Below are 27590 nucleotides of genomic sequence, written 5' to 3'. Positions count from 1 at the left end.
ATTTTTTGAAGATGTGACGAAACACATTGGTGAAGGAAGAGCAGTAGATGTAGTATATATGGACTTCAGCAAGGCATTTGATAAGGTGCCCCATGCAAGGCTTATTGAGAAAGTGAGAGGGCATGGGATCCAGGGGAACATTGCTTTGTGGATCCAGAACTGGTTTGCCCACAGAAGGCAAAGAGTGGTTATAGATGGGTCATATTCTGCACGGAGGTCGGTCACCAGTGGAGTGGCGGCGGAAATGTGTTCTGGGACCTTACTTTTTGTGATTTTTATAAATGACCTGGATGAGGAAGTGGAGGAATGGGTGGTAAGTTTGCTGATGACACAAAGGTTGCAGGTATTGTGGATAGTGTGGAGGGATGTCAGAAGTTGCAGCAAGACATTGATAGAATGCAAGACTGGGCAGAGAAATGGCAGATGGAGTTCAACCCAGATAAGTGTGAAGTGGTTCATTTTGGCAAGTCAAATAGGATGGCAGAATATAATATTAATGGTAGGACTCTTGGTAGTGTGGAAGATCAGAAGGATCTTGGGGTTCGAGTTCATAGGACGCTCAAAGCAGCTGCACAGGTTGAAGCCATGGTTGAGAAGGCGTATGGTGTACTGGACTTCATCAATTGAGGAATTGAGTTTAGGAGTCAAGAGATGATGTTGCAGCTATATAGGACCTTGGTCAGACCCCACTTGGAGTACTTGCTCAGTTCTGGTTGCCTCATTACAGGAAGGATGTGGAAGCCATAAAAAGGGTGCAGAGATTTACAAGGATGTTGCCTGGACTGGGGAGTATGCCTTATGAGGATAGGTTGAGTGAGCTTGGCCTTTTCTCCTTGGAGAGACGAAGGATGAGGGGTGACCTGATAGAGGTGTATAAGATATTGAGAGGTATTGATCGAGTGGATAGTCAGAGGCTTTTTCCCAGGGCTGAAATAGTTTCCACAAGAGGACACAAGTTTAAGGTGCTGGGGTGTAGGTACAGAGGAGATATCAGGGATAAGTTTTTCACTCAGAGGGTGGTGGGTGCATGGAATGGGCTGCCAGCAATGGTGGTGGAGGCGGATTCGATAGGGTCTTATAAGAGACTTTTAGATTACATGGAACTTGAGGGTTATAGGTAAGCCTAGTAATCTCTAAGGTAGGGACATGTTCGGCACAACTTTGTGGGCCGAAGGGCCTGTATTGTGCTGTAGTTTTTCTATGTTTCTAAATATGTAGGGATGTGGGGTTAGGGCCTAGGTGGGATTGTGGTCAGTGCAGACGCGATGGGCAAATTGGCCTCTTTCTGCACTGTAAGGTTTCTCTGGTTCTAACACAGGATTTGTTATAATAATTTCAAATATCCCAAATTTTAATCAACCAGTACCATTAAAACTATCTTAATCTCACGTGTGAATATGCATCTGGTTTAAAATTCCCACATGTTTCTCAAAATATCCTGGAACCATGCTTATGGCCATTGAAACATGAATCCAGGTCCATAACCGTTGAAAATTAACTTCATAAATTAAACAGATTGTTAAAAAAAGAGGTGTAACTTAAATCACGAACTGATTATAAAAGCATGCAGAAAACATTAAAGCAGAGAAACTTAGCATCCACTTAAAGTAACAATAAATTCAGTAAGCATTCTCATGGTTCTAAATTCTGGTAATTAAAAACCCATAATGTTATCTCCCAGATGGAAAAATCTTGAGTTCAAAACCAAAATAAACAAATCTATAAATATCCAGATAACTCGTAATTCAACCCTTGCTCTTGACAGATACTAATTGGTGCCTGATTTGAGAGAGAGCTTTGCTCTCTCAGATTTGTTTTTTAAAAAGTTTCAAGTATTTTGCTGCATCTCCTCCCAATTCAGTAATAAATTCAAGTTCCTCCTTTTTGGCTCTCACCTTTCTGGCATTCGCCTCCTTGGCTGTCACCATGGCATTCGCCTTCTCAGCTGCCACAGCTCATGGTTTTATTGACAACCACGTGCTAGCAGTTACATCTTTTCACTCCCCTTGTCTGGTCCACATTGGTTTTGGATATCACATTTTAAAACGGCTACTTTTGCTGAGTTTACAATAGCTCGGCTCAGAGCATCAATCAGGTGATTCATACTCACCATTTTTCCCAGCCAGCCTGAATGAAATCCCATCTCATTGCCAAATCTGTTAGGGGCTGTTACAATGGTTTTCTTGTTATATTTCATTCCCCTCAAGTAGCCAAATAAAGTAACAGTGTGGTTCCAAGATTAACTTTATTATAGTCAGCTATAGGACCTTGAATGTCCATTAAGGGCATCTGAGTGAAAAATTCAGAAGTACAAAGGTAATTAAAGTCTCAGCATCGATTACAAGTAATTAGCATATGCCAATAAGGGTAGGAGTTATCTTATTTACACACAGTTTTTCTGTATGATGAAGGTTCAGCTTGCAGCTCAACCCTTTCCGGCATTAACTGGATCTGGTTGTCACCAGACGTGACTCTTACAACAGTCTCAATACATGCAGCTACCACAGTTTATTGTGATACAGATCACTTCTAGGTGCGCGCACCAGGATTAGAATGCAACCATCGAAGCATTTCCACTCGAACAATATAACCTAAATCTTAACTACCACCAGCTCTATTATGCAGATGACATTCCTATTTCTGATCTGGAATGCAGCAAATGTAGATTTTCCATTTGCTACTTTTACCAATAAAATAGACAGTAATATAAAATAGTGAAATATAATCTATGCAAAGAAAGTTTGATCAGCCATATCTATATTTATTTGTATAACTTTCATTTTAGCAACACAAACTGAATTTGAATGAAGCTACCTTTGTGAGCCTCCCTGCATGCTCATGCACATAGCTGAAAATGTTAAAATCTGTTTTTTTTAAACATCTGTGCAATCTTGTGGGGATCAGTTGCCATTAGGTTGAACTATTTCTTTTAGTGCAATTCACCCATAATGGCCAAACCATGACAGATTGTGGAATTCTAATTACAAATTTCATTCAGTACAAACTGGGCTAGCTTTTAAAAAGAAAATCCATGTCAGAAGCAGGCACGAGTTCTGTGAATTGCACCTGATTTTAGGCCTTCAAGAACATTTTTAAAATTAAGCCATTTTTTTCTTGAGGCACAGGAACACTAATGCATATGTTCTAAAATCTCCTAAAAATTCAATGTTTATAATTTACTGAGCAATTGACTACTACAACTGCATATAACAACTTTGAACATAATGAAGCATGCCCAGGTGCTTTATTTTGCACCAGCAAAACCAATAAATTGTTCTGTGTAGCTTCTTAGTCAGTTTTCGGGTATTTATATTCTAGTTACTCACAAGTAATGAAATAGACCATTAAAAATGGTTTACTTTTCATGATCAAGGGATTTTCAAATGTATTAATAAAACTACATCAGCTTACCAGTCTTAAGCATATCAAAGAACATTTATTCATGAAGAATATTTAAAATTAAGTTCTAAAACATTGATGGGTTTCATGCTGATTTCACATTTGGTGATATGCAAATACATTGGAGTGGAAACTTTAAGGAATAGACTTTTGAAAACTACCACAATTAGTGTCCAAGCAGAAATTCTCTGTCATGAAGTTTAGATGGTGGTTATCAAGATCCACCTTTCAGTTATGTACTATTTGAAGCTCTTAAAATTGCTGTCTTTTAATCAAAATTTAGGAAATAATTGTTTGTCATCTCTTTATTGGTTATGTTATTGAATAGATGAATTGTAGCTGACGTGAAGAAAAAGCAGAATTTCACTGCACCTGTACAAAAGGCTTACAGCAAATTGCCTTCAGGAAGATTAAAACATAAACAGCAGGAATTTTTATTTTCTTCTTTCCCTTTTCCTCACCCTAATTTCAGGCTACATATGAACTGGAGAGAGGTTGGACCACTCCTACTCAGGAACAGTACCAGAAACTGAAGTCTTTCCAAGATGCTGAAATGAAGAGAGAGGTAAAACTAGTTTAATTCAATGGGTTGGAATTTGCTGACAAAATTAACTTGTGTGTGAACAGTTGCATTATTAACAAGTAAATTGGCATACTTCTTCCTTGTTGTCATTCTTTCTCGGTTCGTTCTTTTTCTTTCTTTTTCTCTTTTTGGAATTTGACACTGAATTCACTTTCCTTCTCAGTTCTCCCTCCCACTGTTTGTTTGACAATTCTTAAATCCCACTGGTTAAGGTTTTATGCTGCTGACCCCTTTGTTCACCAAAGCCCCAAGTTCTGTTTTCCCCCTCTATCAGACCAAAAAGTATTTGAGCTGAAAAGAATAGGTTAAGTCTTCGATAACCAGGCCCGCCACTCAATGTGCCACTCCAACAATTCTTTTCTTGCCAACAAGAAATCAAAATGGATGTTTGGCATGTGTGCCAGATTATACTGCAATTGCTTATAATTTTCAGCCACTCAACTAGAGACCTTCCAATACAGGTTTTGTCGCATTTGTAGAAATTCAGTTAAGCGTGAAAATGTCACCCAGAGAGTGGTGAATGAGTAGAATTCACTAGCACAGAAAGTAGCTGAGGCCAAAATATTATCTGATTTCAAGAAGAAATTAGATATAGCTCTTGTGGCTAAAGAGATATTGCGGGGGGGAGAAGGGGGAAGGAATCAGGATATTGGATTTGATGATTAGCCTTGATCAAAATGAATGGCAGAGCAGGCTCAAAGGGCCAAGTGATCACTCCTGATTCTAGTTTCTATGTCATGTGGATGTATAATCTATACATTTCAATCCCTCCAATTAGGTTTCTGCTCCTGCCAAAAGTACTGAGATAGTTCTCAAAGTCACAAATGACATCTTGTAACAGCTGTGAGAAAGGTCAATCAATTCTCCTCATCCTTCTTGACCTGCCTGTAGTCTTTGACATGGTTGATTGCACCTTGCCGCCAATGCTTCTTCACCATCATTTAGCTGGGTGGGACTGCTGTTAGCTGGGTCCATTCTTAACTGTCTAATCATGGCCAGAATATCACTTGCAATGGATATTCTTCCTACTCCACACCATTACTTCTGGGTCTCTCAAGAATCTACCCTTGGCCCCTCCAATTTTTCATCTGTGTGTTACCCCTTGGCAATGTTATCCAAAAGCATGACATTAGTTTGACACTCAGCTCTACCAGCACCTCTTTTGATTCCTCTACTGTTGATCTAACATCCAGTGAGCAGGTGATGAGCAGAGATTTCCATCAATTAAATATCAAGACTGAAGGCTTTGGGTGGAATTTAATTGAGCCGATGGAAATCTTATCTGCCAGTGGGAAGGCCAGTGAAAAACTATGTTCAGGAAGGCCTGCTGAATTAAGTGCCAATTAGGCATTTAATTGGGCAGCAGTGGGTTTTCCTTGGGATCAAGATCCCCCCCTTCCCCACCCAGGTAGAAAACCCACCTCCTGAAAGCTGGCAGCCATGTAGAGGCTGGAAGCTATGAATTTCTCAGCAGTGCCAATGGGGAGTGATGACAGATGGATGATGTGGGGGAAGTGAGTCATTGGCAAGAGTATCTATCAGTGCTCCCCAACCTACTTTCAGAAGCTGGTTCCCTAAATCTGATGATGAACAAATTTCCCCCCCCACCTGGAACCACACAAGTCCAACAGAGTTTGCTTTTCAGATTTCCTGCATGGTGAGATTCCATGGCCTCATCCATTCCCTATCTCTATAATCTCCTCCAGCCCCATACCTCATCACCATTAAAAATGCCTTCAGACTCAAAACAGCTTCTATAAGAATGCTGAGGAAATGAATTGGATGTTATATGTTTTCATAAAAGCAACAGATTTCTCATTGGCACATTCCTCAGCACTCTCACTTTATGCTCCAACAACACTAGAAGTTCAACACCATCCAGAACAAAGTAACCTGCTTGATTGCTACTCCTTCCATCACAGGTGCACAACAGCACTGTTTATACCATCTACAAGACACACTGCAAGAACCCAAGACTCCATGAGCAGCACCTTCCAAACCCATGACCACTACCACCTAGAAGGACAAGAGCAGGAGAGGAGAACAACCTGGATGTTCCCCTCAAAGTTGCTCACCCTTTTGATTTGGAAATATATTGCCATTTCTTCGCTGTCACTGGGTCCAAGTCCTGGAATTCCCTTCCTAACATCATTGTAGGTACCTTGGGGACTGCAGCGATTCAAGAAGACAGCTCCTCACCACCACCTTGTGCAACTAGGGATGGGAAGTAAATGCTGGTCTAGTCAGCAATGCCCAAATCCCACAAATTAATTTTTAAGAATGTGAAGAGCAGTCTTTGTAGTAGACCTTCCTTGTGATTTGATGCCACCATTACTGACTTCAGAAGCCAAGACTCTAAGCTCTGAATTCCCTTTCTGAACTTCTCTGCCTATATTTCCTCCTTAATGATTCTCCTTTTAAAATCTTTTGGTCATCTGACCTAATATGTCTTTGTTGCTTTGTGCCAAACTTCATTTGATAATACTCCTGTGAAACAACTTGGAACATTTTATTTTGTTTAAAGTGCTGTGCAAGTACAAGTTGCTATTTCATTTACCTTTGACTAAGCTACCATGGACTTCAGAGAGAACTTATATATTAATGATTGTTTATTTATCCCTTAGTTCCTTGAATCTGTAGAGAAAGTAAAGTTCTATGGGTATGTACGGTTTGAGGCCTGCATCTGTGATTATCCAGAACCTAACTCACCCGCTGTTGTTCGGGTGGGTAATGATGAAATTAACTGCAGCATCCAGTTATCAAATAATCGCATCAAAGAGATCAGCTTCAAGGTTAACAAAATAAGATGCTGGAAGATCAGTCTGCAGGCAAGTAATATTTTTTACATTTTCAGTACAACTTGATCAAGTATGTTTTCTGTCAGGCAGATCTTGGTAGAAGATTGTTTAACATACCAGTGGCTATGTCCTTAAAAGGATCATTTTGTATTTCAGGTGAATCTTATTGACTTGTGAAATTTTGGCCTAATGTTTTCCTCAATGTTTTATTTACCATTCTATTTTTACTGCTGTTGCATCCTGTGAGAAACAAGTGTTTCTTTACCCTTTCCAAAAGATTTTGCAATAAACAGAGGTTGAATTGTCAAAGCTTTTATTTCAGGCAATGCTGCTATTTGTTTAAATCTATTAACGTCATGAGAAGGAACATATGTGTTCAAGGTTTATTTGACTGTTGAAAAATAAAACTGAGACTGTTTTGTTAGAGAATTAGTTATTTATTGCTGTTTAAACAACTACCCACTTTTTGAGGCTTCAGCAATTTTTTGATATCAAATACTTGGAAACTGTATTTACACAGTGAACTCGGGGACAGAGTGATGAGGTTTCGATCAAGTATGAACTGGTCAAAGAAAGTCAACTGGGCTTTGTGAAGGGTAGAACACATTGGAGTAATCTAGTTTGTTCACTTGAGAAGGCCACCAATTTGGTGGATAGAGGAATGTCCATGAATGTTGTCTACACTTCCAGAAGGACCTGATAAGATTGCGAACAAGAGAAAAGATGAAAAAATGTTTGAGCGCACAGAATTGGAATTATGCTTGTATCATGGGTTGGCGTTTGTTTAGGAGATGAGGCATTTTTCGGGATATAAGGTAGAAACTCTTTGGCAGGAATTTGATAAGTGGTGTTCTCCACTTTTAAAAGGATTGAAGCTACTTGCAGTACCACAACTAATGGTAAGGGAGGGTTGAGACATCAAGACCCATGCTGGCTAGAATAACATAAATGTTACATCATGATGGCTGTAGTTATCCAGTTTCTTTTTGCAGCTTGATTTGACATAGTAGGATTAATTTGGTCGTGACTATTTTTTTGATGTGGTTAGAGACTGTGTTGCAGTCCAGTGGTGGCATATCTTCCACCTGTCTATGATCACTCCTCTGATCCTGCAATACTCAGTAAAAGTCTGACAACACCAGGTTTAAGTCCAACCGATTTATTTGATAGTACACTCACTAGCTTTCGGGGTTAGTCCCTTCGTCAGGTGAATGGAGAGTTCTGGCCTCAAAGAGCATATAAAGCACAGACAGTTTACAGATTACTGTAAACTGGAGGGACTAACCCCGAAAGCTAGTGAGTATACTATCAAATAAATCGGTTGGACTTAAACCTGGTGTTGTCAGACTTTTTACTGTGTTCACCCCAGTCCGTCGCCGGCATATCCACATCATGCCTGCAATACTGAGGCAGCAATTTTCCAGCATGGATAATTCTGCCCATTTTACCTTCACAAGATCTCGGTGATTCTTTCACCAGCTGATCAGAGGAATGTGATGCACTAAATCTTAAAAAAGTTTGAATGGTATTGATCACCTTTTGAAATGCATTAGATTTCTCCCCTAGAAAAATTTTTGCCTGGCCGCCTTTTGGTTTTGAGTGTTTCTCAGGCCTTGGGGTCCTGTTGGAGAGGTTGAGCACCACTTCTGAATTGAACAGATGACCATGGTAGGCGCCATTCACATGTCTTTAGTGTGATGTGCCAACAATGGACGACCCCACCCCACCCCACCCCTCCCATTTATATAGGGAACAAAGTCTGTCGCCTCATTAACAGTCCCCTCACCCTATTCTGTTTGTTTGTTCCCCCTTCTCTACTCTAACCTAATCACCAAATTCTCAAGACTGTCCTAAGTATTTGCCACTTTTCCTAAACCATTGCTTCTCAGTTCCCCCACTGTTTAGCCATTTCCTATACCTCACTCAAATCCTTAAATCCAATCTGAAGGTCCAACAAATAATGTCCTCTTTTGCTATAAAAAATGCCACAACAAATCCACTTCCTCACAAGAAAGCCAAAGGCATATCCTCTTGTTGCACATCCTGAAGCTTGTTGCAATACATAATTTTTATGACAGACCAGAGTGCTGGTTTAAGTTGCACAAGAGAGAAGACAATTTCTGAATTAAACCTGAATTTGCATTTTCATGGGGAATTTTGAATAGCGCAGCAGCTATCTGAAACATGATGGGTTGGAGGAAAAGGAGCTTTCAGAATTTGTTTTTAATCTAATCATATCAGATTTGTGTCATGTTTAAGAGTTTTGCTTTCAGTGTGAATAAATGTTTAACTCTGCAATTCAATTTGTGGAATCCAGGTGTTACTGTAATGTGCAATCCCTACTGACTCATTGCTCATTGCAAGTATTGCTTCTGTGCAAGTATTTTTTCATTTAATTGGTTTCCTTTCATAGGTGCAAGACGAAGTAGAACTGAAATCTGAACTAAGTTTTGAATATCAAGATAGTTGCGATTTGTGGCAGTGGATCACGATTTACACTCACCAGGTTGGTGCGGTACAGCCATTTATAACAGCACAAAGGGTAGGAAATTAAACCAACTGAGCCACACTTTATCTCTTCCTATCATGTCTGTTCTCAATAGCTTGGATCATTAAAAATTGATCTCAATCATGTTCGAACAATTTGTGTGCAAGTTTTCGGAAGCTTTGGCTTCCAAAATGAGGATCTTTCTCTTTGTAATATAAACTACAAATGAATATAAGAAAATAGATTCATTCAAGCACTCTCTCTTGTTCTAAAGATTTCTTTGTTTAAACATATTCCAATGTTTGCGAACATTGTCATGATTAATTATTTAATAATTGGACAATTCTTTTGTTGATATCTGGGTGTTGCAAGCCCTTTAATCCTTGGCATACCAGATCTTGTTTTATTTGTTCATGGGGTGTGAGCATCATTGGCAATGCCAGTGTCCCTAATTCCCCTATGAAGGTGATGGTTAACTGCTGGCTTAAACTCTGCAGTTCATCTGCTGATGTTAGGAAGGAAGTTCCAGGTTTTTGACCTAGCGTCAAAGGTGCACAGTGATATTTCACTGTCTTGGAGACTTGGGACAGCCAGAACCAGCATCTGTCCAGTATATGTTAAATAACTTACGGCAGCAGGACCAATTAGCAGAAATCCTGTCCGACTGCATTTCCAGTTGTGCAGCAGTTCCCCAGGAATTTGAGTATTTTTTATTGCTGCTCTTTCAATAAAAAAATCTTTACACTTGCTCTCCAGACTTAATTTATTCTGAAGTGTCTTTGACCCATTAATTGACTTGTCTATCGGTTTGGCCCACTCTGGACTTGTCTATTGTCTTGGTCCAATGATAGCTACAATGTTGAATGAACATTGATTAAAGGATCTTAACTAATATTTCATAAAGACAAGTATAGATGAAGGAGGCCATTTGGTCCCTCAGGTTCATCCTTCATTCTTATTTGACTTTCCTCCTTTTTGAGGGACTAGTTCACTCAATTTGATTCAGCCATTGAAGGCACAATGAAAAACCATCACCTAAGAAAGCCATTTCTTGTATTGTTCAACATACAGATACATTGTATTGGTAAAATCCCTACCAAAAATGAATATCTCCAATGAAGGCTTCAACTTCCAGAAGAAATGAAATGAAAATATGATGGGGAATTTCAATATTTTGTTTTAAGAAATGTTCATTTTCTCAAATATTACCCTGCTACTTCAAGAAATTTTTAAAAAGGCTTCTTGTCACATACCATCCCTATACCCCATTCCTTTTGAAAATACATTTGCCAGAAACTGTTTTCTTTCTATATGCCTAATTGTGTTCTTTACTTTCTAGTTATATACAAGAATCATGAATTTGCCACATGATACTTTCAGATTATCGCTATGACTGTGTATCCCTCCTTTACAGTAAAAAAAAAGTCTGACAACGCCAGGTTTAAGTCCAACCGATTTATTTGATAGTAAATTCACTAGCTTTCAAGGTTACCCTCTTCGTCAGGTGAATGGAGAGTTCTGGCCTCAGACAGAGCATATAAAGCACAGACAATTTACAGATTACTGATTAGAGTGCGAATCTTTACACCTAACCTGCTGTTCAAGTCTTAAAGTGGCTAACAATGTGAGTGGAAGGAGCACTGATCACAGGTTAAAGAGATGTGTATTGTCTTCAGACAGTACAGTAAGTGAGGTTTTGCAAACCCAGGCAAGTCATGGGGGTTTGCAAAACCTCACTTACTGTACTGTCTGGACAATACACATCTCTTCAACCTGTGATCAGTTCTCCTTCCACTCACATTGTCGGGCATTTTAAGACTTGAACAGCAGGTTAGGTGTAAAGATTCGCACTCTAATCAGTAATCTGTAAACTGTCTGTGCTTTATATGCTCTGTCTGAGGCCAGAACTCTCCATTCACCTGACGAAGAGGGTAACCTTGAAAGCTAGTGAATTTACTATCAAATAAATTGGTTGGACTTAAACCCGGTGTTGTCAGGCTTTTTACTGTGTTTACCCCAGTTCAACGCTGGCATATCCACATCATATCCCTCCTTTGTCATACTACTTTATTTGAAGGTGCAGGACGCTTGCATGTTTGTGGTTACAAATTTCTGCATGGTTCCCAATTCCCTGTAGGAGTAATAAAAATATTAAAGAAGGTGTTTTTGAGGTTGGACCTGTTGCACACTAAGTACTCTAGATATTGATGCAGTGAGATTAAATGAAACATTGGACAAGATTGTAATGAGGTTATAATAAATCTAACCTTCCATTTGGATGTCCAGCAGTTGACTAAGAACATACGAACAGGAGTAAGCTTGGTTAGCCCCTCTTTTGTACAGCAAAAGAGCTATGAAAGCTGTTAATTTTATGGACTTGAATTCTTTTTGCCTCTTTCTAAGGTCATCATTCCCAGCTATGGGCTTGGGTAGGTAACCTATTCCTCCCATCCTTCAATGGCAATTTGAAACTGCCCAATGGAAGGGAAAAAGAAGTACAAGAGAGCTTTCTTAACCCATCTTGATCACTGTGCAGGAAGCATTTTAACTCTTTGATTCAGCCAAGGTGAAACAATGTAAATAATTGCCCCTTTTAATGCACAAATGGGCATTCTGTACTCCATTCTGCAGTGCACTGGAGCTCTCACTTGCTGTATTGCTTGCTGTTTTGCTTCTAAACAACAATTGTTTGTGGATTAACAGAGTGGAGTTCGTCCCACTGTGCTGATGGATGGGGTGGTTACTAATTTGATTCTCCTCATCCACTTGACTCAGTTTCCATTCTGTGGCGCACCAGGTGGTGAGATGTTGAGTAAGACATCCCTCCACCCCTCCACTCCCACCGCAGGAGGCATGATGAGGCAGTGAAAATTAATTGGGAATGTCTGAGTCAAGCTGTGCATTGCAATTAGCAAATGGGCATGTAGCTAGTGATGATGCCACCAATCCAGTGGAGTGTATACAGAAAGATGAACCAACAACAAGTTGTTTCTGGCTTAACTATTGTTAATAAACTTTTTCAGGCCTTTCTACTTAGTAGTTGCATACAAGAAGTCATAACAGATAAACTGAAGCTGTATGAGGGATACACAGAAATGGTAAGTATTGAAATAATGTACTCAAATTTGTTGGAAAAAAACTGGCATGTTATGCACACCTTTACTAATGTACAAGTCAGCCAGTAAATTTGGGAGCTAAAGAAATGGGCTGAGAGTTGCAAATCTCCAGAATCTGCTGGCTGATTTACGTCAGTTTCCTTTTAATTTCACGCAACCAGCATCTCATCCTTAGCCTCCCTGTTATTTTTAGGAATGTGCTAGATATGCACATTAATTTCCCATTTAAACCCACCACAAGAATAAATCTGATATTTAATAGTGCAAGTACCATTAAATGTTGTGATAATTGTTAATGTAAAAACAGAGTGGGAACAGTTTAAAGTATTCTGTTGCATTCCTGCGTGCAGTAAATTTGGAGATTTTTAAAATGTTAAAATTTACATTTTTATATATTTTTCCTTTTCTGTCTCTTTTCCTGTTGTTTTAAATCTTTCTTCTCTTTTATAAATCTTACTATTTTGGCTTTACTCTCATTCACTCTGTTTCATTCTCTGTCCTTCCTCTGTTTCTTTATCCTCAAATTATATTGGTTAAGGAGATGGATTGTTGCCCAGTTGTTCACAAAGATCCTAAGCTTCCTTGTTCCCTACTCTACACAATAACCAGCCCACATTATAACATAAAATACGTTTGAAGCTGCAGGCAAATGTCTAATTAATGTCTTGGGCAATGTGGTGCTCTGCTCCAGCAAAATCCAGCCTATCTGCAAAATTACCTGTTAAATTAGTAAAATGTATTAGCTGTGTTGGTGTGAGATATTTTTTCCATTCTAGTTTGGTAAATTTTGAATATTAGTTCTGCTACAAATGTGAAATCTGTAAAACCATGAAGATTTCGAGGTTTGCTCCGTATTTATATCTAGGCACATCCATAATCTGGTGCCAGCAGATTACATCATTTAGAAAGATTTTGGTTATGACTTATGTGCTTAACGACATTATGCCAGAACTGTCTTCATCTCTTGTTCATCCAAGAAGTCTCTGTTTAAACTAATCCTCACCCACAAAACTACCCCGTCAATGACTTGGAAATACAAGTTCCTTCCAGTTGCACTTGTTTGGGGTGATCTCTGGACATTCTGACCTTCAGGCATGGATGGTAAGATCCAACAGCTGCTGAGGCTCCAAGCTCTGAAGTTCACTCACTGAACCTTGCTGCCCCTCTGTCTCCTTTTTAAGATTCCCCTTAAAGTCCAGCTCCTTTGCATGTTATGGTTACCTGTCTGAAAATCTCATTATGTAGTTCAATATTAAAATTTGTTTAACAGGTTCAATGATGTTGAATCTGTTAAACTTTGAGCCACCTATGACTGCTTTATCATGTAAAACACATTTTTCTTTAAGAATACAATTACATACACATACAAGTATGTGCACACATTTTGATGATGTATGTTAAGTATTGTAATTAACTAGATGGAATCCTGCCCCTACCAGATGGTGTCACACCTGCAGTTTTGTTAGAATTAGGGTTTTTGTTTGGGGCTAAGGGCAAACAGGAGGTTTACATCCCCCTCTTTAACGTGGGCCACTGAGGCCAACTATACTTCCCTTGTAGGGTTGTCAGTCCTGGTTTAAAGTATCCCTCTTGCTTATAGGGCCTCTGATCACAGGACATCTGTAAATGTTGCAAAATGTTTTGAATCTTCAAGATGAAACGAATATGTACACAAAGCTTTAGTTTTTATACTTGTTTATCAAAAACTAGAAATGAAACTTGCTGGCTTCACCTCGCAACATGTTTTTTCTTCCCAATTCATGAAGCTCTATTAGAAACTGTAAACATTTAAGAGGAATTGCAGGTTTAGTTTTTGGTGTGTACACATTTCACAATTTCAAATTGCAACATACTTCAACTTTACTGTAATCGCTCCACTAAAATAGGAGTGCTAACTCAGTGTGGCATGTAGCTGCTATCGGTTCCTTTTTTAAAAAATTTTCAATGTGAATTAATGCTTAGCATTGAACAACGCTGCACTGGGCAACTCCACACCTAAATCTCTCGGTTGCCATGTTGAAGCTACTCTTTGTGTTTAGCTGCCTCAAGAGATTGATAAGGAGAATTGTCTTATCGGGCGAGTCCATCATTTTTGAACCTGTTTCAGCTGATGACTCTGTTTTGAGTCGATTAATAATTACCCAAAATGCTCAAACCTCTTTGGGTCTGCTTTTACCAACCCTCTGGAGATAGTCTGGGAAGCACGGAGGCCTCATACGATGGCAGGGTGGGTGGGAGGCAGCCTGGCATCCTTTGATTGCCGTAGGATATTCTTCATGATATGAGCAACCATAGCACAATTGTGGTTGACTGGCCATTATACCAACAGTCACTTCCTGCTGGCATTGGGTCAGTTTCCCCACTTAGTGGGGAGAGCACCACTAAATTGTGGTAGCCTTGCAGCAGGTTTCCTGGAGGGAGGAGGGGTCTTTATGGCTGTTTCTTTTTCATCAGAGGGATTCTTGATGTCAATAATCATGCCCAAGCCTCCAATGCTGGTTCGCCCTTCTGCCTGGCCTTGACACGTTAAAAACAAACTTATCTAGCTTCCGAGAGTGCCTCAATATGTAGGTTCCCTTTTCCTCTTCCTGCAGCCTCAGCAAGAGCTACTCTTCTACCAGTGGTGTTGCCAAAGGCTGGCCACTTTAATAGCCTGTCTACCAACCTCAATTAGATGTGGCCCCGACAGTGGCCTCTTAACCAATCTTAGTTCCCTCCATCTTTCCTTGTGGCCTCCGGAGCCACTTTCAATCCCAGCAATGGGACAAACTGGAACGTAGTAATATTCCAGCCATAGGTTTCCATCTATTCTTCATGAATGTAGGCCTAAAGCCTCAACAGCACCAGACTTTGCTTTGTTTCTTTTTGCTTCTAAAAACGAGGGATCTTATTTCTAGAGATGGAGCGCACTTTCAACAAGCATCAAGATTGAATATTCTCATGAGGCTGTTTTGGAACCGGCATGAGACCATCTGGGGGGTTTTCAAGTAAAACAATTGCAATAGGCACCTTTGACCTAAAAGCCAGATTTCAAATAGAAGTGAATCTTGTAATGTATTGTACCACACTGGACCAGCACACTGGACCCTGTACCAAAACTTCATATCAATTTGTTTGATTTCATTGCGGTGGAAGTACTTGGACACCCCGATGTATTTATTTTGTTTACTGTTGCCAAAGATTAAATAAATATCTTTACTACTCATTAAACTAATCCTCCTATTTGATATAATCTTGAACATCTATAATCTATTAATTTGGCATATGTCTATTTATAAACTACTTTTTAAATTTAGAAAAATCTGATGCAGTCACAGCCGTGAGCGGTTCTGGATTAGAACTTGTCTCTTGAGTTAATTAAATCTCTGATGTAACATGTCCTGCCAAGATATTTAAATTAATTGGTGAACTTGATTTGCATTCTGCAGCAGATTGAAAATGCAACTTCTGAGTTGAGGACAACTCCTTGGGATTCTCTGTCTGCCTTGGTGAGTCAATGCTCATAAATTTAGAAGGGGATGGGAAAATATTTTGTGGTTTTCCATCGTTTATATTCTCCATATCCATCCCTTCTGTCTAAGCTCAAACCGGAAGAATGAGAAACTGCTCCCTGAGTAATTGTGTGTCAATATTAGCACCTTATGAGAGATGACTGCGGAGAGGGAAGGACTGGGGCTGAATGATGCACAAGCTGATTAATTTGTTTGTTAACCTTGGGTGCATTCAATTGGAAGTAGGGAACTTTTAAATGTTTCACTTCTAAATGGTGTATTTTTAAAGATTTGTGTGTTTTTGACCCCAAGTCTCTGCCTTCCATTTAAAATAGTACCATTCAGTTATCACTGTCTCTTGTCAATGCAATATAGCTATGCAAGATGGCTGCCAATACCCATCTGCACATGCATTGAAATCCAATGATATGATTGCTGGAGCCTGCGGTCTGGAATTAAGATCGGCAGAAGGGGGAAGAATGAGGAGAGACAATGTAGCCAAGCACTCAAAGCTATCTACAATCCATTTACGTTACTGGGATCGTGAGACAGAGTTTAGAAGCATTGACCAACATGATTGCAATAAAATATCCCATTCGGAAGAGATTTTACTCTCCCATTTGAAAATCCTTCCTTTCTAACTCCCCATAAAAGAAATTCCCAAAACCCATCACTGTCAGTCCAAGACAAACATTCACACCATTCTCTTCTGCTGCTGCCAAAGCAGAGATGGCTGTAAATGAGCCCTGCTATACATTGCTCCTTATAAAGATACTGGCCATGCACATGCCCTGCTGCACATTGCTCCCATAAGGATGACAGCCACTAACCTGGGTATATCATCAGCATACAACTGCACCTGCCTGGCATTGGCAGCAAACACAGCTTTCAATTATATTTCCTCCCATTCTTCCTACCAAAACATAATGCCTCACATTTCTCAGAATTTTAAAATTCCATTTGCTATGTCTGTCCATTTCACCAGTCTGTCTGTCTATGTCTGACTGAAGTTGGTTACTATCAATCACAGCAGCAAGTATTTATGTAGCACTTAGTCTGAAAAAGAACAATTCATCAATATCCTCTACCTTCTGCCCTTTAGTTAATTTTGTAGCTCTTCCAACACTTACAACACTGGCATCTACCCAACAATGTGGAACATTACCCAGGTATGTCCTGTACACAAGAAGCAGGACAAATCCAACCCAGCCAATTACCATCCAATCAGTCTACTCTCGATAATTAGTAAAGTGATGGAAGGGGTCATCAACAGTGCTATCAAGCAACATCTGCTCAGCAATAATCTGCTCAGTGACGCCCAGTTTGGGTTTTGCCAGGGTCATTCAGCTCCTAACCTCATTGCAGCCTTGGTTCAAACACGGACAAAAAACTGAATTCCAGACCTAAGGTGAGAGTGACAGCCTTGACATCAAGGCCGCATTCAACCTAGTGTGGCATCAAGGAGCCCTAGCAAAACAGAAATCAATGGGTATCAGGGGGCAACACTCTGCTGGTAGGAAGATGGTCATGATGGTGTGGTGGTTAGCACTGCTGCCTCAGTGCTAGGAACCCGAGTTCAATTCTGGCCTCGGGTCACTGTCTGTGTGGAGTTTGCTCATTCTCCCCGTGTTTACGTAAGTTTCCTCCGGGTGCTCCAGTTTCCTCCCACAGTTCAAAGATGTGTGAGTTAGGTTGATTGGCCATGTTAAATTGACCCTAGTATCAGGGGATTAGCCAGATAAATATGTGGGGTTACAGGCCTGGGTGGGATTGTGGTTGGTGCAGACTCAATGTGCCGAATGGCCTCCTTCTGCACTGTGGGGATTCTATGGGTCAGTCATCTCAGCTCCAGGACATTTCTGCAGGAGTCCCTCAGGGTATTGTCCTAGGCCCAACAATTTTCAGTTGTTTTATCAATGACCTTCCCTACGTCATAAGGACAGAAGTGGAGATGTTCATCGATGATTGCACAATGTTCAGCACCATCCACGGCTCCTCAGATAATGAAGCAGTCTATGTTAAAATGCAACAAGATCTGGACAATATCCAAGCTTGGGCTGACTAGTGGCAAGTAACATTCACATTATCAATAAAAGACACTCCGACCACTATTCCTTGACATTCAATGGTGTTACCTTCACTGAATCCCCACTGTCAACATCCTTGGGGTTACTATTGACCAGAAACTCAGCTGGATTCACCACATTAAGATAGTGGCTGCAAGAGTAGGGCAGATGCTATGAATACTGCGGTGAGTAACTCATCCCCTGACTCCCCAAAGCCTATCTACCATTTAGTCAGGAGAATGATGGAATACTCCCCACTTGCCTGGACAGGTGCAGCTCCATCAACACTTAAGAAGCTTGTCATCATCTAGGGCAAAGCAGCCCCCTTGATTGGCACCACATCTACAAACATCCAGTCCCTCCATCATCGATGCTCAATAGCAGCAGTGTGTACTATCTACAAAATGCATTGCAGCAATTCGCTGAAGATCCTTAGACAGCCCTTCCAAACCACTTCGTTTTGAAGGACAAGAACAGCATGGAAACACTATCACCTGCAAGTTCCCCTCCAAGCCACTCACCATCCTGACTTGGAAATATATCACCATTTCTTCGCAGTTGCTGGGTCAAAATTCTGGAATTCCCTCCCTAATGGCACTTGGACTGCAGCAATTCAAAGAGGCAGCTCACCATCACCTTCTCAAGGGCAACTAGGGATGGGCAATAAATGCTAGCCAGCCAGTGATGCCCATCTCCCACAAATGAATTTTTAAAAAATCCACACTGCTACTGTCATCTTCATCTCATGGGCTTTAATTTTGCTAAATGTTCATGACGTACTTTATCAAATATCTTTGAAAATCCATATGCACAATATCAACCACACTACCCTCATCAATTCAGTCAAGTTAGTCAAAAACAATTTGCCTTTAACTTGACTTCTCTTTATTGATGCATCAGCTTTTAATTGATGACCTTTATAGTCAAGGATCCTCTTGGGAGTAGTGACCATAGTATGATAAATTTCAAAATTCAGTTTGGGGGTGAGAAAGTGGAGTCTGACACTAGTGTTCTGAAAATAAACATAGGAAATTACATGGGCATGAGGACAGGTTTGGCCCATGTAGAGTGGGCAGGAAGGCTAAAGGTAGGACAGCAGATGAGCAGTGGCAGTTGTTAAGGAGATACTTCAGTCCTCACAATTAAAATATATCCCAGTGAGGAAGAAAGATTGTAATGGGGGTAAAAAACATCCATGGCCAAACAAGGAGGTCAAGGACAATATAAAGGCAAAAGCTAAGATATACCAGATGGTATATATTGCAAAGGCCAGTGGCAGGCTAGAAGATTGGGAAACTTTCAAACATAAACAAAGGGATATCACAAAAGTAATAAAAAGAGCTAAGGTAAATAATGAAAGAAAACTAGCACAAAAATATCAAGAAGGATAGCAAAAACTTCTATAGGTATATAAAAGGGAAGACAGTCACTAGGGTGAATGTTGGTTCCTTGGAAGGTGAAACTGGAGAGTTAATAGTGGGGAACATTGAAATATCAGAGATACTAAATCAATACTCGGCCTTAGTTTTCACAGTGGGGGACACTAGTACCATTCCTATAGGAACAGGCATGTCAGGTGTAATAGAAAGGGTAAAACAGTCAACGTTGATAGGGAAAAGATACTCAGCAAACTACTGGGGTTGAGGACAGATAAGTTCCCCAGGCCTGATGGCCAACATCCTAGGGTATTAAAGGAAATGGCAGCAAAGAAAGTGGATCCATTGGTTCTAACATTTCAAAATTCCCTGGACACGGGCAAGGTTCCAGTGGATTGGAAAAATGCTAGTGTATTGCCCTTATTCAAAAAAGGGAGGCAAAATGTGGGAAATTACAGACCAGTTAGTTTAACATGTGTTGTTGGGAAAGTGTTAGAATCAATTATCAAGGAAGCAATATCAGGACATTTGGAAAGTCAAAACACTATCCATTAGAGTCACAATGGTTTTATGAAGGGCAAATCATGTTTAAGTAATTTGCTAGAGTTCTTTTGAAGATGTAACATGCAAAGTGGATAATAAGGATCCTGTCAGATGTCGTGTGTCTGGACTTCCAGAAGGCCTTCGATAAGGTGCCACACAAAAGGTTAATTCACAAGGTTAGAACACATGGGATTAAGGGTAATTTATTACCTCAGGTGAATGTTTTTTTTCTTGGATGGCAAGTAACTAATGGGGTGCTACAGGGTTCAGTCCTTGGGCCCCAGCTATTTACAATCTATACTAGCAACTTGGATACAGGGGTAGAAGGCTCTATAACCAAATTTGCAGATAACACAAAAATAGATGGCACAGTAAGTTGCAATAAGGAAATAAGAACCTCACAAATGGATATAGATAGGCGAGTAGGCCAAAATTTGGCAGGAGTTTAACATGGATAAGTGAGGCCATGCATTTTGATCAGAAAAATGGGAAGGTGACTTATTATCTAAATGGGGAGAGACCTTGGGGTGCTCCAGTTCAGAAAGATTTGGGTGTCCTTGTTCATGAGTCGCAGAAAACTAGCATGCAGATCCAGCAGATAATAAAGAAAGCGAATATAATGTTGGCATTTAAAACTAAAGGAGTGGAATGTAAAGGCAAGGAAGTATTGCTGCAACTATAGGAGGCATTAGTGAGCCACACCTGGAGTATTGTGCACAATTTTGGTTTCCTTACTTGAAGAAAGATGTAGCGGCATTGGAGGCAGTTCAGAGGAGGTTCGCTAGATTGACTCCAGAGATGAGAGGTTTGTCATATGAAGAGAGATTGAACAGTTTAGGCCTGTACTCTCTGGAATTTAAAAGAATAAGGGGAGATCAAATTGAGGTATACAAGATGATAAAAAGTATGAATGAAGTAGAAGTAGACGCAGAGTGGATGCTTCCTCTTGTGGAGCATTTTAGGACAAGAGTGCATAATCTTAGTATAAGAAGTAGCAAATTTAAAACCGTTGAGGAGAAACTACTTCTCCCAAAATGTTGTGAATCTGTGGAATTCACTACCCCAAAGTGTGAGAATGCTGGGACAGTAAGTAAATTTGAGGAGGAGTTAGACAGATTTTTAATTGGGAATGGGGTGAAGGGTTTTCGGGAGAAGGCAGGAAAATGGGGATGAGGAGCATATCAGCCATGATCAAATGGCGGAGGAGACTCGATGGGCTGAATGGCCTAATTCTGCTCTTATATTTTATGAACTTCTTGGTCCCGTTGCAGTGAATGCATATTTGGCTGAGTGCCAAATTCTCCACTCTCGCTGGCAGTGGCAGCGAGGCATAAACGGCCAGAGAATTCCAGCCAGTGTCTTTAAAGATTGCTAAGCTTTTGAGTATCTCCTCTTATTTTCCTATTTGATATATCTCTTATTTCCTCCTTTATTGCTACATTGGCAGCATCCTCTTTAGTAAAGATAGATGCAAAGTATTAATTTAAAATCTTAGCCATGCTCTCTACCTCCACAGTTTATACTAAATAAATTTCATCAAGTGACCTGCGATAATAACCAATATCTGTGTTTATATATTTGATCATTAAAGCCTGGCCTATTGTAAATGTTGCCAAAATATACATGTGACATTTTTAAAGTGTAATAAAAGCATCAGTTCTGTATTTTGGCTTGTTTCAGTAAATAGATTTGTGTCCAGGCTAACACCACCCACCCCTCCACCCCCATCATCAATACACACACAATTCCATTGCTGCTCTATGTTTGCACTTAGACATTTTAAAGATTTTCATTGTAATATTCTCTGCAATAGTTGGTACATTCTACTCTCATAGCACTTTTATCCTCTGTTTCCATTTAGCTTCTGGTTTAAGGTGATCTTCAATGTCTCGTCAGTTTAATTGGAAAAGCATTTAATAGATTTTGCTTTACCTATTCCCTTGTTTAATTTAAAGAAAAAAACTAAATGTTATTTTTGTCTGGGCAAAGAATAATCATAGTTCCCTTCATTTGCCCTTAGAATGCAGTGCTCTAATTCCATGACTGGAGTCCTACTTGGTGCACAATTGGAGATAAATTCACTATCTCATTTGCCATCAATTATGCTCTGCTTCAGACCTGATTGCTAAAGAGAAACTTCAGCTCAGGATTAAGTCTGCCATATTGCAACTGTAGCCAAAAAGTGTATATTAAGCCAATGTCACAGTAGGTAGCATTCCTGTCTTTAAGTCAGAAGCTGTGGTTTCAAGAACCTCTCAGTGACGACGGCGAAGGAAGATGCGTTCAAAACACAGCCAAGCAGGCTGGCTAAAAACCTGTGAATCCTTACAATATGCCTATGGCTGTGGTCAAACTGGGAGAGAGACCTGGTCAACCATGTTTGATGTGGACCTGTGCCCTCAAGCTGTAGCCTCTGCACACAGGCTAACAACCTGTTCTGGGAAAAACAAGCTATCAAAAACAGATATAAGCATGTGCTTTGTCTCCCTCGTGCGCTGCTAGACATGAGAAGTGTTATAAGCCGAATGTCACAGAATAAATATAGTTATGACCAGGTAAGGAGGAATGAATTGGCTCCTTCTTATTCAATTTCCTCAGATGGTCGCAACAAAGGTTTAAGTTATTTTCCGCAAGTATATGGCCTTTTGCAAATCAGAATGTATTTAACTATTTAAGCTATAAGCAATAATCAGATAAGGCTTTGAGCTAATTTGTTAAGCACTAAACCCAAGAAAAATAAAATACAATGTCAAGCATTTATGCAGTCATGCAGACACACAAATAAACACACACATAGACAAGTTCACACCAGAGATGAGGGAAATTGGATCCAATAAAAAAAAGAAATAATAGACTTTAAGTGTCTTTTTATCCTTGAAGCATATATTCACAGATTTTAAAAACTGTGGCTGATTTAGGTGAACTGATTTCTTGGATGCAGTCAGATGTAGAAGGTTTTGCATTTCTTATGAGACCTTGGTTCACTGATAGGTTTTTGATAGAGTTGACTTTTTGAGCCAGTGATAATCTTGTTCCAAAAGAAAGCGAGGGAGAGAAAGCAGCCTTCAGCCTGTTTCCTCAAATGAAACGTTTCTTAATACTGCCTGTGTCACTTGAAATCTCTCTGGCGTTGCTCAGTTTTGCCTGAAGTACTTCACCCATTGTTTATTTTCCAATGGTTTTGGGTTTGTCTGTCTGTGGCAGCCATTATTCCAACTCCAGTATTTTGTATTTTAATGTCTCTTCCTTAGATAGTTACAAGTTCCAATGAGCATCTGGATTATAGGAAATATCTCTCTCTTCATACTCCCCTGAGGATAATTTGTCTATTAATCATCCTCACTTTGGAACGTGGCTTTGAATATTTAAGCAGTTTGCCCTGTCTTATTGCAAACTTTCCATTCCATTTTAGCTAAAAGTTTAAAAAAAAGTCAAGAAATAAAGAGGCACAGTCTCATGAAAATGTGAATCTTAATGGTAGTGTACTACCTATTAACAGAAGTTATCTTACGGAAATGTTATTTTCATCCTATGTTGAGGGTTTTGTATTTTGTATAAATTCACAATATTTAATGAAACTGTTGTTTTGTATTATAAAAAATGAAGTGTTCAGGACCCACTTTAATTTCACATAATCCTATTCCTTCTAGAGTAAACATTCTGGAATTGTGCTACAGAAAATGTTACTTAAGAAATGAAAATATGGAGCAAGCATTTTTGAATAAATTGCTGAAGAGGAATTATGACCAGTCAATGCTTTTTAAATACAACTTTAACATATTTGTTTACACAATAGCCAAACTGGGTTGATTATACTTGGAACGTGCATTGCCTACCCTCTTTATTTAATACAGGATATTTTTGTAGTTTTATTCCTCCATTAGGGAACTGGTCACTTAGTCATATAAATTGAATTAGGTAGGTCCGAGCTACTTTGATTTTTCTGTGTTTAAATACAGATTTGAGGACTTTGGCGCCATGGCTTTTTCTATAAAGTTGATGAAACCTTGATGTATTAAGGATAAGGATCATTGGAGATGCAGTGGTTTAGGTTTTTGCTCTGCTATCAAAATTTAAGAGTCGCTGAATCTTTTCAGTGATAGGCCATATTAATTGCAGAGTTTTAATACTGAATTAGTTCCATCTAGAACTTGTTCCCGTTCATTGACTACATCTTGGATTAAGGTGCAAAATATTCCCAAAAATTCTGTTTTTTGACTTATTGTTGTAACTTTTAAAGTTTAATTTAAATACTTTCTTTTTGGTTCAATACTTTTTGTGCCAGCCAGTCCCCATTGGGTCTCCTCCAATCAATACACACATGCAATGTTTGAAGTTGCATTGGAGAAGAATAAATCTGCTTTAATTATCTCATTTCGCTATTTTGATTGCATATATAGTCATGGGTACAGAAGATAAGACTGATAGCCGCACAAACAGGCAAATTTAGTGTTTCTGCACTTTAAACCTAATTGTAATTATGGAAGCATTCTCTACAATTCCCAACATTCTGAATTTATCAGTGAACTTTGCCCAAATCCATATTATGAAGGTGTCAATAACCTGTCTAGATATTCAAGTGTTCAGTTACAAATGAACTCTATCGGTCCAAGTTAGGAATAGCATAACATTTTAAGATAGTTTCTGTTGCATATGAATTCCACAGAGGAGAACCATGGTTAAGCAGCTTTCATAATTAGTGACACAAGTTTTGTACATTATTGTCTTCTCAAATTGAGTCATTTGACCACTTGTATGTTAACCCTCACGTATTGTTCACTTTGAGAGCTTTTTTATCTTTTGTATTGAAAAGTTACGTAACAAAGCATATCGCTAAGTATTGCACAGTGTTATATGTTGAACATTAATAAACTTCTGCATTATCAAAAGAAAATTTGTGCATTATCCTTAAATGTCAAATCTGTTTTGAGCAATGCAATTTTCCACAGATTATACCTTATTTCTGTTGTCACACCATCATCTGTACTCTTTCTTGTTTCCAAAGCCAATGTTTCTATCTTAATTCTTTCCTCAGAGTGCTAATCATTGTGACTGTGGTCTTGTAGTCAAATTTATATTTTGAACTATTCAAAATCTCTCTCAAACATTCTTTGGTTTTCTTCCAATTATTTAGATCTTTCTTAATTGTTCCATAGATACCGTCAAAATACTTTGCTTTAATTGTGCTTTCTCTCCAGAAGTACCATGCTCGTTATTCAAGTCCATCCAACAAGTATTGAGAGTCTGTTACTCTATGGAATATAATAATTGATCCTGATTTTGCATGAGATCCAAATATGTTCTGAAAGTCAGGCGACTAAATTACAAGCTCAAGTGGGCAACCAGGGCTTATTTCCCTCCTGCTACATGCCTACTGCAGCCCACTCTCCCCATTCCAGGAGTGTACGGACAAACTAAAGGGCTCCTCCTTCTATGACAGCCGAAATAAGCTAACTCAGAGAGCACCTTGAAATCTGGCACCTTCTGATCTGTTGCACTCTGTCTTCACCAATTCAGCTTAGTTAGGTCACAAATGTGTTATAGATAGTCTTCTGTATGCAGATTAGCCTCTCCAAACAGGCAATACTAATATGAAACTGCAAATTTGTTCAATTCTGCTGTCTAGACAGTATTCCACTCCGGAGTTCATGTCTGCCATTGTTTGGTGCTTACTCCAAAACACAGGTTCAATGGTCTGCTGGGGCAGGATTTTCCAGCCGTGCTCGCCTCAAGGCCAGAAAATCCTGCCCAAAGTCAAGAGACCTTTGCATGGCAAATGATGGGCAGAACAGGTAGATTCAGTCCCCAGACACACTCCAGATTTGTGATGTAACAAAGAAAGCTTCAGAGACCAGATAACCACAAGTTTAATGTGAAAGATCATCTATTCTCTATTGTATGTCAATGACCTTTGAACATGTGACTGAAACTGAGTCTCTGATACTGAAGCCCTTTTAATTATAAAAACTCAGGAGAAACCTGAGGTAGTTTGCAGGATAATAGTGACAAGATGGTTGCAGAGAAAGGCTGTGCCATCTTTGCCTTTCAAGAACTGAGGCTTTTCTTTTGAGAAGTTTCCCAACCCAATTCCAAAACTCCAACTTCACCTGTCAAAGAATTGGATCTCCTGATACAACTACCAAGAGTGTCTAACTTCCTGATCTGCTAAACATTCTCTTTGAAGTAATTATGATATCCAACCCCCGGCCCTCTGAACTTACCTCAATTACAAATCAAGAGTGGGGAAAGATTTCCTTCTTCACTGGACTCAAAGGACATGAACAGTTACCTATTCTTTTAGTATATTCTATCTTCTCTAATTGTATCTTGAGACCGTGGTGATGTAGCATTTACATCTTTTGGGCGTATGTGTATGTGTGAGTATATAATCCTGTTTGTTTAAACTCAAAAAGCTGCTGTTGGAATTTGGAAATGATGTGGGTATGCCGGCGTTGGACTGGTGTAAACGCAGTAAAAAGTCTGACAACACCAGGTTTTAGTCCAACCTATTTATTTGATAATATACTCGCAAGCTTTCGGGTTAGCCCCTTCGTCAGGTGAATGACGAAGGGGCTAACCCGAAAGCTTGCGAGTATATTATCAAATAAATAGGTTGGACTAAAACCTGGTGTTGTCAGACTTTTTACGGAATTTGGAAACACATATCTAACTTTTCAAAAATAAACCACATTGCTTAAGGGAATTTAGAGGTTTCAGTTTATCTCTTTCCCTGTTTGGAACAAAAGACACCCTGCCTTCTCAGCCTTCTTCATTCTCTAAAACAATTTAGGTATGCATTTGGAGCCATTTGTCTCCATTCTGAACTCCAGCCCTATCTGTTTCATTTGAATGTTTAAATACAGAGCAAATGGGTGGCTCATTGACACAGTGTTAGCACTGTGGCCTCACAGTGTTAGCACTGTGGCCTCACAGTGGCAGGGACGCAGATTCAGTTCCCAGCTTGAGTCACTTTCTGTGTGGAGTTTGCATGTTTTCCCTGTGTCAGCATGGATTTCCGCCAGGTGCTCTGGTTTCCTCCCATACTCGAAAGATGTGCTGGTTAGGTGCATTGGCCATGCTAAATTCTCCCTCAGGTACCTGAACAGGTGCCAGAGCATGGACCTAGGGGATTTTCACAGTAACTTCATTGAAGTGTTAATGTAAGTCTATTTGTGACACTAATAAATAAACTTTTACATATTTGGGACATTTCGAAAAACTGCTTAGAGTCAATTAAATTTTTCTAAAGTGTGACCAAAGATATGTGGGTTGGTACCTGGGACTTCAATGTTGTGGCCATTTCGGAGACATGGATTGAGCAGGGACAGAAATGGTTGTGACAGGATCCGGGGTTTAGATGTTTCAGTAAGATCAGGGAAGGTGGTAAAAGAGGGAGAGGTGTGGCACTGTTAGTCAGGACAGTATTACGGTGGCAAAAAGGGCGTTTGATGGGGACTCGTCTACTGAGGTAGTATAGGCTGAGGTTAGAAACAGGAAAGAAGTTACGCTATTGGGAGTTTTCTATAGGTCTCTGAAAAGTTCCAGACATGTAGAAGAAAGGATTGCAAAGATGATTCTGGATAGGAGCGAAAGTAACAGGGTAGTTATTATGGGAGACTTTACAAATATTGACTGGAAACACTATAAATCGAGTACATTAGATGGGTCAGTTTTTGTCCAGTGTGTGCAGTAGGGTTTTCTGACACAGTATGTAGATAGACCAACAAGAG

The 27590-nt window shown here is 39.6% G+C and overlaps 1 protein-coding gene and 1 long non-coding RNA gene across 3 annotated transcripts in view; one reads left to right on the top strand and one right to left on the bottom strand.

Annotated features, from left to right (window-relative positions):
- The window catches only part of LOC145346483 (sorting nexin-31-like), a 98996-nt gene extending 75015 nt beyond the window's left edge, over window positions 1-23981 (top strand). The window contains exons 9-14 of the mRNA XM_080193802.1: window positions 3872-3964; window positions 6607-6810; window positions 9194-9286; window positions 12292-12366; window positions 15813-15872; window positions 23511-23981. Of these exons, the coding sequence (XP_080049928.1) occupies window positions 3872-3964; window positions 6607-6810; window positions 9194-9286; window positions 12292-12366; window positions 15813-15872; window positions 23511-23558 (573 nt within the window). The 3' untranslated portion in view covers window positions 23559-23981. The remainder of the gene's footprint in view (window positions 1-3871; window positions 3965-6606; window positions 6811-9193; window positions 9287-12291; window positions 12367-15812; window positions 15873-23510) is intronic.
- LOC145346484 (uncharacterized) overlaps window positions 1-27590 on the bottom strand; it is a 104985-nt gene that overhangs the window by 3709 nt on the left and 73686 nt on the right. For both annotated transcript variants that reach the window (XR_013887698.1, XR_013887697.1), the window contains exon 2: window positions 2111-2289. This is a non-coding gene — a long non-coding RNA (uncharacterized LOC145346484). The remainder of the gene's footprint in view (window positions 1-2110; window positions 2290-27590) is intronic.

Source organism: Carcharhinus amblyrhynchos, chromosome 8, assembly GCF_965287045.1.
Source record: "Carcharhinus amblyrhynchos chromosome 8, sCarAmb.v2.hapA, whole genome shotgun sequence".
NCBI lineage: Eukaryota > Metazoa > Chordata > Chondrichthyes > Carcharhiniformes > Carcharhinidae > Carcharhinus > Carcharhinus amblyrhynchos.
This window is presented reverse-complemented; position numbering and strand designations above follow the sequence as displayed.